Below are 12,127 nucleotides of genomic sequence, written 5' to 3'. Positions count from 1 at the left end.
GATTAACTTACCTTTTCATCAAGGAAGAGAACCGTGATTCCCACAAACTCTCTGTCTTTCTTGAAGTTCAGGGAATCTCAGAAGCGAGGAAGCCATAGGCTATGCTCTGACTACTACGACCAAGAGGGAGAGATTCGAAGGTTGAGTGACGGATGCCGAGACGCCGGTTTGACGAATTGGAGAGGCAGAGAGAAATATTTTCTAGAAGTTGGTTAAATCTAAGAGGAATCAATGAGTTTTGTGGAAATGCAGATTGAGTTCATCAAATATGAGAATCATATATATAGGGTTTATATAGGGGCTACAAATCAGGAACATTTTTGATCAAACGATTTAAGATGTGGACATGAAGAGTTCACCGGTGAAAAAATAGATTACGAACAGACATATGGTGCAACTCTGTAACTCAGACTTGTTTAAGACAGTGAAGAAAATAACTCAAACTCATGTTAAACGACAACAGTTTACAATATGAGAAAACTATAATTGTTGCAAGTTTGAGTTTTTTTTTTCATATAACGTGATGAATCTCATTTAAAAATGAAACTCATAACGCACTTGTAGGCCTGACCCTCAGAGGAAGCCGAAGAAGCAAGAACTTCCGACCTTCATAAATATATATTAGGTTCGACCATCAATGTACAAAGTATCATTTAGCTTAGTGGTATAAATGTTGGTGTTTATATCTCAATAATCCGGGTTTGAGCCATAGACTTGACATTTTTTCACACTTTTTAAAAGTGAGGTCCACAAAACTCGGACGTGACACACTGAGGAGTGAGCAAAAACTCATCTATTATAATATAGATTTACTAGTAACAATGTAACATATAGTTCCACAGAGAAAAATGAAACCTGGAAAAATTATAATAACGACATAGTGGAAAATAGGGTTATGGACCAGCGACGCGGAAGACAGTCCCACGATGATAAAATCACTATACTCGTTAGAAAGATTGTCCATAATTGGCATGTTATAAGTGGTAACTGTTTTCATTTTTCAAGTATTAACAAAAAATTGCCCTTCAGATAATCGATTATTAAAGCAAAAAAACAGAAAAATTATGTGATCAATAATCAAAGCACATGTCCTCTTCTAACAACAATTATTTCGTCTTTACAGTCGTCAATCTCAATCAAACAATTATCATTTACTTTTGTGACCTAAGATAGTATTCAAATTTCCATTATTAACCAGGATACTATAGCAGGCCAACCACCAGAAAATAATAGAGATTCTACTATATCTAATATGAGGATACTTTCAATTAGAGTGGAGACAAGTTATTACAAGCTTTTAAACGAAATTTAGCCTTTTATTTATGTTGTAAATTTTTTTTATGAGTTTTCTTTTCTAAAAATTTCATTTATTTTTAAGTTATAGTAGAGTATTATATCATGATAAATTCATTTTAAAAGTTTTGTGAATGATGATGTCTAATGATTCTCTAGCAAAGGAACACTGAATATACGTTTCTCTGTGTAAATCATAATATATCAATAACGTATTTTAGGAAAAATGTTCAATCTACCGAATTTAATTTAATCAATATTTTGAAAATCAGACTGTACCGGCCAGTCACCATGAATTGGAAAATCATCCGATTTGGTTCTCTCTTGAAACCAGGTCTAGAAATAACCCTTACAAACCGTAAAATAGCTTTCTCAAAAAAAAAAAAAACCGTAAAATAACTGGTTCAAACCGGAGAATTACCAAACCCGATTTAGTTGATTGTTTCTATCTATATTGAGGAATTGATTCAAAAGCTTTTCCAGTTCGGTTCTATAAACATTGACATTTACCATATATGGGTACTTGTGTATTTATATGAACTAGGGCTGAACCGGATAGACCCATGACCCATATGACTTTAGTTTATTGTCCGGTTATAAAAACATTGAATTTAATATATAAAATTAGTTCAAAAATCACGCTATATGATGTTGGAATCCTTAATGCATCGAATTAAAGTTTCAACTACACACCTCTATGTCTAGCAAACCTAAAGCAATATTGAATTCGATGGGATAGTTTCATTGGAATGGCATGCATGAAACTCCAAATGTGCATGTAGATGTAGGGCTCACGATAAGCATGCCTAAGAGAGAGAGGTAATCGACTTTAAAAAAGAGAGGTTAACAGTCAAAACTCAGAAACATTGACCATACATGTCACTCATAGTACTGATGAGTACTTGCCTTTTTCAGAAACCTCTCTCTTCCGTCACACTGAACTAACGGATGCAGAACAAAAAAGAAGAAATACATCAAGGAAAAACGTGTCCAAGAGAGTGAATTTCAAAGGAGGAACAGATCAAGTTGATCATCACTAGTCTCATGATAGAAATCAGATTGGTATAGATCGTACGGCTCGACTAATGAGTGGTCATCAAAAGCATCCACGAAGCCAGTTGTATAGGTAGGAGTGAAGTCACACGTTAAAAACTCATCAAACGACGTCGGACAGATCAGATTCTCATCGATCTCCATGGAACAACCAGTCACTTCCTCATCTTCCTTGCTGCCTATCATCATCTCGTCTTCTTCAACGGCTTGTCTTGGTTTCGACATGATGACGTTCTTGATCCTATCGAGTGCATGTTTTCTCGACGAGATTCCAGCAGCAAGCTTGTTAAGTAGACGTGCAGAGCCTGTGGAGGAAAAAGAGGAAGAAGTAGCAGAGGACGAAGAAGGGGTCGGTGCTGTAGACGACGACGTTGAGGAGGAAGTGGCTTTGGCAACGTTGACGGTAGGCTTATGGGTCATGGGATCGATCCCGCTTCTAACGAGTCTTTTCTTTAGACATGAGTTCCAATGATTTTTAATGTCATTGTCTGTTCGGTTTGGCATTTGCTTTGCTATTGCGGCCCACCTGTTGTAATTATGCATAATCATTACTTTAATAATGTATCTATAATAGTATATTACACAATTCTTGTTTTTAAAAAAAAAAACTAAAAGACAAGGTAGTTTGGTTGGTTTGGATTTAATCACACATTAAATTACCTGTTTCCAAGAAGAGAATGAAATTTGATGATATCTTCTTCCTCCTGAGGAGTGAACTTGCCTCTTTTAATTCCAGGCCTCAAATAATTCAGCCACCTTAATCTACAACTCTTTCCACATCTTTGCAGACCTTTTGTGCATTTATAAGAAAAAATTACATTAAAAAATAATGTGAAATTATTACTTTAATATAGTGGCAAACAGAAATGATACAAAGAAAAAAAAAGGACTGGACCTTATGTGAACATTTTCTCCATCACACAATTTAAAAAAAAAAGGTTTTGATCAGTCAAAATCTATTTCCTTTCCATCAGATAAAAATAGGAGAAAATACAATCACATAAACTTTCTGATGTTGGGTCTAAAGTTAAACAAGAAATATTTTGCAGTAACCATAGCTTTAACACTTTAGAAAACTGAATAAAATAATAAATCGTAATTAAAAAGTAATCAGGAAAATACATGTGTTCATGTATTCTATTATAGATATCATCATATCATAGAAGTGCTGGTCGAAGGTTCTACTACAGTATAATAATTGGATAAATCTCGTTAACAAGATAAAACTCAACCATGATTAATCTGGTATTCTTAGAATGAAGTTCTTAACGGTTTTAACTTTCGCTAAGAAGTTCATCCTAAAAAACCGGGTTAATCATGCTCTAATGGTTTGCAGTTTACACACATGTTTATTTACAATGGTCCAACAATATGCTCCCAAAAACCGGAAAAAACTTTTAGAATCTGTATATATGAATTTTTGTTAGTAAATCTCTTCAGATAATAGAGCTGTACATGATTTAGAAAAATTTAAACCAAAAAAATATAAATAATAGTAATCAAAACAAGATTTTCGGTCCAATAGAAAGTGGAATCTAAAGATCCTAAGTTTGAAAGAGACACAAACACAAGTTGACCGTACACAATGTATGCATAATGCATATATATAGTAATATAGAGTGTAAGTATAGATTTTTACCGGCTCTCTTAGGCAGGGTACGCCAGTCCCCAAGACCATGTTCTTTGATGTAAGCGACGAGCATCCGGTCTTCCTCCGCCGTCCACTCCCCTTTCTTTATCCCGTCATCGTCGAACCATGTCGTCCTCCCCATTTTAACTAGTCAGATCTCGCTGGTAGATTCGAGCCTTTCCCATAAACCAATCAACGTGTAGTCAGTTGATGATGAGCTTGAGAACAAAGCGCATTATTGGTTACTGTAACTATTTATTTTTGTAGATATGGTTTTAGTGTTTTACTAAGAGGACTTCGAATTATTTTCTGTGAGGCTCTTTCACGTTCTCACTTAATATATAAGCAGAATGGTCTTTTCCAGAGTGAGGAATAAAGATGTCTATGTATATATATCGAGTCATTTCCTCTTTTTCTTTTAAGCTTTTGGTCTTTTTAATTTATTTTCAGCCGTTGGATTCCTCTTAAATGTATATCTTGATGCTGATATATCCTCTTCGTTTTTCGTTAATATGTTCTTATAATTAGAACAATTATTCGGTATATGTAAACATGATTCTTCCAAGAGTTTAAATCATACATATAGCGCATTCACATCACACCGAAATGATGAGTTTCAAGAGCATTCCCAATGAAAGTTACACTCTCAAGTGTATTTTTAGACTTGAGAATAAAAATTTTCCATTGAGAATGCTCTTAGAGCACCATTAGTAATGTGGTATCTCCACAAAGTAGCTAATCAATTTAATATTTATATTATTTTTTGTGTAATTTAAATTAAAGATAAAAAAGATAAAAAATCATATATCATTAGCCATCTAAGAGCATCTTTATTCATGGTCTTTAGGGAGGGTTTTTAACAAAAAAATTGGATGTAGATCCCACAAAACAACAAGAAACGTTATCAAAAGTCACGAAATAAAGGACACCTCTTGAACTGTTCACAGGTCGACTGACACATGACGACCCACGATTGGTTCGATTTTTAATTTTTTTCTTTTTTAAATTAGGAAAAAAAAAATTAAGAACTCAAATGGGGTTTTAGGAATAAAAATGCTCTAAGGTTTTGAGTACTTCACTATCTTTTTCACGTTTTTTTTATGAAGAAGCGTTTTCTTTTCTTCTTTTTACTATCTCTTTCTATCTTTTTCGATTTTAAATAATTTAATTGTGGAGAATTGCGGAAAGAAGCCCAACCTGTGGATGTTCTAACTTCCTAATTTTTTTTTTCAATCTACAGTTGTATATGACAAAGGATTCCATAGAAATTATAAAAATTTCTTGTTTAAAAGACTTTTAGAGAGATATATTTTTCTTTTTATCAGAACTTCAGAAACATAGTCTGTAAATAATTTGATTACTTATTTTGAGCAAAACTGTCTTTTTTTTTGTTACTCGTCCTCCTCCAACTATTTAACAGCTTGCATCTTTGATGACTTGACTCACTATACATTCTAATATAAATATTGCTTCGGATGATAACACAGTTTACACCCGGTGTAATTTAGTGTACTCACTCAAAAAGCTGTGTGCCAAGTGTAGTTTATTCTCTTTAAAACATATAGTTTGGTGTGAACGATTCACTTAGCTCTAAACAGTAAACACTAATTTGACACTGTAGCACCTCAATTCTCTTTGCATTAGAGCATGTTTATCAGTTTGTCTCTTAGCCTAGGTTGCTTAAATTTTTTTTTTTTTTTTATTTTTTATTTTTATTTTTTTTTGCCGATAAAAATAAAATAAAAAAAAAGAATCAATCGCGGACCGTCATGTGTCGTGGGGTCCAAAAAACAGTCTAAGCAACGGACCGAAAACGTCCCTAACGTCTTTTGTGTCTTCTGTGGGGTTCACAAATTTTCAATTAATGTTTTGGTTATGAAAACAAGGGTAAGCAACCCCTATAAACATGCTATTATGTACGTGTGGAAGAGAGAGAGAGGAAATGTAATAACCTGGAAACATAATAGTTGATTTTGATTAGAAGAAATTATTGTTCTAAGCTTTTGAGCATTTGTAATTATTATGAATAGAAAGTTTTACATTCGCTAAGTATTTTAGTATACGAAGAGACAACTTGTTTAAGCAAGTGGTTTGAGTCATATTCAATTTGTTTTGCAAGGAATGTCATTTTAGAATTTTTTATTTTATTTTACAAATGATCATATCATCTTATATTTTTCCAGTGAAAAATAAATCTATAATGTTAACTCATTGATTTTATATTTATTCTCCATTTGGTGTATTTAACTTTTACTTTAAAATTATTTCTATTGGAAACTTTAATAACTATAATCAACTAAGTTCCTATAAAACTTGCAGAAGACAAACAACAAAACATGTATATTTAGTTGTAATGTTCATTTTATATTTAGTTTTGGTGGAGCTCAAAACAGAGCAGCAGAGGTTTACATTGGATAGCATGAGACGAGATCTTTATCCCCAAAAATTTGGGGGATTAGGATTTCGAAATCTTCATGATTTCAATATAGCGCTTCATGCAAAACAATTGTGGAGACTACTAATTCATTATCTTAACTCTTTATTAGCACGTGTTCTAAAAGGGAGATACTATAATCACACTTCTCCATTAGAAGATCGGCGTACATACTCATCATCATATGGATGACGTAGTATTATGTCAGCAAAACCTCTACTCATACTGGGTCTACGGAAAACAATTGGTACGGGACGAGATACGAGGGTTTGGAGTGAGTCTTGGATTCCAGATAAAGTGGCTCGACCACCTAGACATGCTGACCACATTGTATACAAACTACCCCAACTCCTTGTTCAGTCTTTTATTAGGAATGATACCAAGGAGTGGGATACACAACTTTTATGAGAGTTTTTTCACCCAGATGATATTCCTTTGATACTTGGGCTGAAACCCTCTTGCTCTCGGGCTCCAGATGGATATGTTGGGATCCACACAAAATCAAGAGTTTATTCTGTTAAAACCGACTATGACCTACTCTGATCGACCAAGTTGAGTCTTTCACAAGAAGAAGTTATAGAACCAAGTATCACATGCCTACAAAGCCATGTGTGGAAGATAAAGGCCTCGAACAAGATGAAGCATTTTTATGGCAGGCTATCTCGAACTGTGTGGCGACAGCAGAGAGGCTCATGTATAGACACATAGACACCGAAAGGAGTTGTCCTATATGTGCTGGCCCAGTGGAGTCGATTAATCATCTTTTTTTGAATGCCCTCCAGCCCTTCAAGTTTGGGCTTTATCGGACTATCTGTCCCTTCCGGGTTACTTCCCGAGTATATCCACATATCAAAACATGAACTTCCTATTTTGGAAGAGAAAAGAGGTGGCTCCTTTGAGACCACAATTCGATACCTTCTCATGGATCTGTTGGTACATTTGGAAGGTGAGGAACGACAAACTCTTTAATGGGAAAGATGTATCCCCAATCGATATTCTTCAGCACGCGTCTCTTGAGGCAGAATGTTGGAGAAAAGCTAATGAGAAGGAGGAAGCAAATGAGGATCATGACAGTTCCCCTATTACAGAGATTGAGACAGTGCCCCCTTAGATGCCCCGAATCCTTACCTGTTAAATTGATGCATCATGGATCAATAATGGCAGCGTCAGTGGCTTAGGGTGGAGTCTTAAGGATCAAATGGGCTCAGAATACTTTGGATTAAGGGCGTGTCATAGGAGCCTCTCAGCTTTGCATACTGAGATGAAATGTTTACTTTGGGCAGCCTCTTGTATGAGAGACAGAAGGATAACCTCAGTACGGTTTGGAACGGACTGCTCAGACTTAGTGGTTATGACAAAAAAACCCGATGGATTGGCCAACATTCGCGGCAGAGATCGAGGCTTTCCAGAGGCTACAAGAGGACTTTGAGGATGTGAGTCTGTCTCATATTCCCCGGAGTCGGAATGTTTGGACAAATGCGTTACCAAAGGATGCAAGGACCAAATGCTACCTTTTTCCCATATAGATCATATCCGGACAGATGGAGATGCTCTTAGAAAAATCGGCCCGTCTGTTCTCCACTTGATCTAGCTTACATGGATAGACGACAAAAAAATAAAAAAATAAAACTCAATTGAACCAAGTGAACTTGATCAACTCATATTAACCCATGACCCAACATCTTTTTCAGTTGGTTAGGACAATCCCATCGGAGGTATTAGGACAAGGTTCTGCGTATTAAAAATATGAAAAATATTAGAAAATATGGTGTTAAAAAACTATTAGTTTTCTGCAGCGAACCTGAACAAAAAAAAAAGGTTAGATACCCCTTTACACATGTTGATTTGTTAGTAGTTTACATTAACTTTTTGGATTTAACATTTAACTTTAACTAAATTACAGAAATCTATCCTATTATATTATCCCCCTATACATTAAAATAGAAGTCACTTTAGTGAATTCTGCTGACGTGGCAATCACAGAGAGCTTCTCAGGAAAATTCTTATAATTCTATTGGTTGATTTTTTAGAATTTTTTTTTTCTTTTTTTTTATTCACTCGCGTACGAGAAGTGGAAAACGCCGTCTTATTTTTTCGAATTTTCTTCTTTTTTTTTATTCAATCGCGTATCAGATAAGTTTGAAACCGATGAAGACGGTCCGAGCAGATGAGTTTACTTCTTGACACTCTGAAGACTCAATCAGATCAATGGCGGCAAGAAGTGACGAGCAGATGAGTTTCCTTCTCTCCACCATCGATCAGATCGACGAGGTGAAGTTTGTCGATACTCTCGGAATATACAGAGTTTTTGGTTTCTCTGATTGGATTCGATAGTGATTATCGTCAGCTGAGATTGAATTGAGATTTACTCTCGAACCGCTTTAATTTGTAAGATAGAAACTACGATCTGCTTATTAACATTTTGATACTTTGTATCTAATTGAGTGATTAACCTGCAGAGAACGAAAGGTTGAAGAAGCTACATACATAATCGTTAAACAACTTCGTTGACCATGTATTATTAACTTTTGAAGTTTTTCTACCTATCTGTTTCTTGCTGTTGAGTTATTGATTCTCTTAAACAGGTTTAACATTCAGCTTGAGCATCGAACTAATTGCCACGTGAAGAGAAGTATTTTCGCGGACTGTCTCCTGATGTGAACCTCTGAAGAAGGAATGTAAGATTCCCTTCTCCTTACTAACTCAATAAGCATTTAGACTGTGATAGATTGGTTTGTGATTCAGGCTGTGGGAAATTGCTGAGATTTTCAAGTTTGGTTTTCGGTTTCATTAGCAAGATTAAGAGCTTCACATTACTTATTTAGTCAGTCTGTTGCAAACCTAATTGCAGGTCCTTTTATATTCTTTGCACTGGTTATAAATAGCCAGGCGCTTGAAGATTCTGTATGTAGCTTCGGTTCCCACATTTTCACTAGCTGAGATGAAGCTGAGAATGAGGTAATATTTGGGTCATATCTTCTTAATTAGCTTTAATTATCTTAGGAGAGAAAATATGTCTTTAGCCTATTTAGAAAAGCCCAAAATTATTGTCGATTTAGTTAAGCCCATATATATAACTAGGGGGATAATAATTAGATATTTAGTTTAGACTTGCGCAAAATTGTTAACTAATACAAATATTAATAACTTTCCTTATTATTCACACGGTAAACTTGCGCCGGTTGATATCATATTTAATGGCAATGGTGCGAGCCTCCAAAAACATTGTTTCTTATGTTAGAGAATTAAAACACCGTAAAGATACGTCGCGTATTGAAGTTAGGATCGTTCGGTTGTGGAGAAACTATAACAAAGAATCAGGAAACACCATTGAAATGGTTTTTGTTGATAAAGAAGTAAGTATAAATCACACAAATGCATTTTTTTGAGGCATGATTTATTATTCATTTCGAGATATATACTTATTATGTGTTTATAAAACTCTTATCATTTATAGAGTATTGGCGCATAACTTTTATATGAACAATCAGGGGACAAGAATTCATGCTTCAGTTGGTGAACAACTCATCAAAAAATTCGATGACAAGCTACGCGAGTGATGATAGGAATTTCAAGGCTCCTAATCAAATGTTGTAGAATAAAAGATGTCAAACCAGTTCTAAGTGATTCTAAAGCAAAGGGTAATCAAACAATCACAAGAGAAAATGATCAAGATAAAATCTTTCACCTAAAAGTTCTTTGTGATTAGATAGAAAACAAGATAAGTCCCAACTTTGGGATTACAAGAGTATTTATATTTCTTTGGTAAACCTAATGGTTTCCATTAAAAAGTCTAAAAAGCCCTTTAAAAACATTAAAATCCGACTAAAGATAAGTTTCGATTCGGGTAGAAATAGACGGGCACAACCCGCGTCGGATCGTCGTCGAGGCTTCTCCGTCATGTGCGCGGGTAGGCGATCCCGCGTGGCTCTATCCCGCTTGACTCTATCGACTCCTTCTCTTCGTGACGCGGGTAAGGGAACCCGCGTGAGCTCAACCCGCGTCAAGACGTCGATGGTGCTGCTTCTTCATGCGAGCGGGTAATGGATCCCGCGTGACCTCAACCCGCGCTGGAGCTCATGTTGCGTCCTCTCGACTCGGCGACGCGGGTGAGTGAACCCGCGCTGGAGCTCATGTTGCGTCCCCTCGACTCGGCGACGCGGGTGAGTGAACCCGCGTTGGCTTAACCAGAGTTGAACTCGTCTGATCCGGAACAATGTTCATTCTTCACTCCTTTTTAACCAAATTGTTTCCAAACACCTCCAATCACTCCATAGGACACTCGAATACCTGATAAAGACATATGAATGCAATATGGATCCTAAAGATGCTAAATTCCTAATCTATATAATCATTATGTGCAAAATGGAGACTTAAAACAATGCAAATATGCAAGATATCATCTACCGGCTTTTAGAAATGTTACTAAACCCAAATCGATCCGAACCGAATCATAACCTGACTAAACCCGGAAAAAATCCGAACTGAACTTTTATAATATAGAAATGGGGATGAAAGTCATAAACTGAAAACCAAAAATTTGATTGAATCCAAACCAAAACCAAAAATTATATTGGGTTCTACCGTATTTTTGGAAATGATACTATACCCAAATCCGAATCCGACTAAACTCAAATCGAATCATAATCTGACTAAACTGAAAAATTGAAAATTTTAATATCTGATTGATTCAGCTCCAAACCCCGATTGGTCCATGAAGGCCAGGTGTATATTTCTTTTATAATATCAAAGTTATAAAAATTAGTAGTAAGTTTTTAACAGTCAAATAATTCATGTTCACTATTATAGTAGTATAATAAATTAATATTAATTCGGCTTCAATTTATATAAGATAAAAAAATTTAATAATGTTTCTCTTTACATTTCATCGTATAATTAAAATAATTACAAAATAAAAATTATAGATAACTTAATATATTAATTTTTTTTTACATTTAAATAATCTAAGTAATAATACACAAAGTAACAAAATTAATGGATTTTACAGTATATTTTATCAACATATAATTTTAAAAGTAAATAATTTTTTAAAATATATAATTTTTTCTATAAAATATTTAGTTTTAAAGATAGAATATAAAAATTTTGATGAAGTTTTAGATTTATTATTCATCTAAAAGAGATGCATTACAAACGAGTAAAATATATGCAAATTCTATAAGTGGTTAACATATGTGTGACAAAGAAAGGAATAGGAAAGTAGCCAAAATCAAATAGAATGTTGAAACCATTTATGTAGTAGCCCTGCATACTGATGTCTTGGTTTGTACTTTAGTGATATTGTTCTATTCCTTAATACCTTATCAACTATTCAAGTGAGTTGTTCAGTTGTTGTCCATTTGTGACGATCAACATTTCGTTCCCTCCATATGTGATAGATATTAGTCTAGAATACCATTTTGGCTATAACTGAGTCTAAATGACCGAGCGATCGCGGTCGTTCCCAGACAGTGTAAAAATAAGGACAAGTAAAGAAAATATGATCTCTTATTTGGTTTCTCTCACCACATAATTGACAACCCTGCGTTATTTCTTAGATTCATATTCTATCTCTGGTAGCCAACCTGTTTTGACAGTTAACCAAATGATAAAATATTATTGAGGGACTCCTTGCGTAAACCACATGAAAGTAGTCCACTCAACTTTGCTTCGCACTAATCTAATTCACACTGGTTAAAATTTAGAATATCAAATAA

The 12,127-nt window shown here is 34.8% G+C and overlaps 1 protein-coding gene and 1 long non-coding RNA gene across 2 annotated transcripts; one reads left to right on the top strand and one right to left on the bottom strand.

Annotated features, from left to right (window-relative positions):
* Positions 1-2,100: 2,100 nt before the first annotated feature.
* LOC106300821 (myb-related protein 308-like) lies at positions 2,101-4,339 on the bottom strand. The gene is made up of 3 exons (XM_013737054.1): positions 3,986-4,339; positions 3,007-3,136; positions 2,101-2,872 (listed from the first exon to the last, which is right to left on the bottom strand). Exons 1-3 carry the CDS (start codon positions 4,116-4,118, stop codon positions 2,299-2,301), a joined length of 837 nt encoding a protein of 278 aa, XP_013592508.1. The 5' UTR covers positions 4,119-4,339; the 3' UTR covers positions 2,101-2,298.
* A 5,365-nt stretch (positions 4,340-9,704) lies between these two features.
* On the top strand, positions 9,705-9,939 carry LOC106300820. The gene is made up of 2 exons (XR_001262094.1): positions 9,705-9,766; positions 9,902-9,939. It is a non-coding gene; the product is annotated as an uncharacterized LOC106300820 (long non-coding RNA).
* The last annotated feature ends 2,188 nt before the right edge of the window (positions 9,940-12,127 follow it).

The sequence above is a fragment of the Brassica oleracea genome, chromosome C6 (genome assembly GCF_000695525.1).
Source record: "Brassica oleracea var. oleracea cultivar TO1000 chromosome C6, BOL, whole genome shotgun sequence".
NCBI lineage: Eukaryota > Viridiplantae > Streptophyta > Magnoliopsida > Brassicales > Brassicaceae > Brassica > Brassica oleracea.
Note: the sequence above shows the minus strand (reverse complement) of the source record. Positions and strands in the feature narration are given on the sequence as shown.

Bases quoted from the DNA above. Each gene is read 5' to 3' on its own strand.
- LOC106300821 (XM_013737054.1), bottom strand. From the start codon at position 4,118: ATGGGGAGGACGACATGGTTCGACGATGACGGGATAAAGAAAGGGGAG. The intron at 3,137-3,985 runs GTAAAAATCTAT...AATGCACAAAAG, and splicing joins TACCCTGCCTAAGAGAGCCG to GTCTGCAAAGATGTGGAAAG. The intron at 2,873-3,006 runs GTAATTTAATGT...TAATTACAACAG, and splicing joins CATTCTCTTCTTGGAAACAG to GTGGGCCGCAATAGCAAAGC.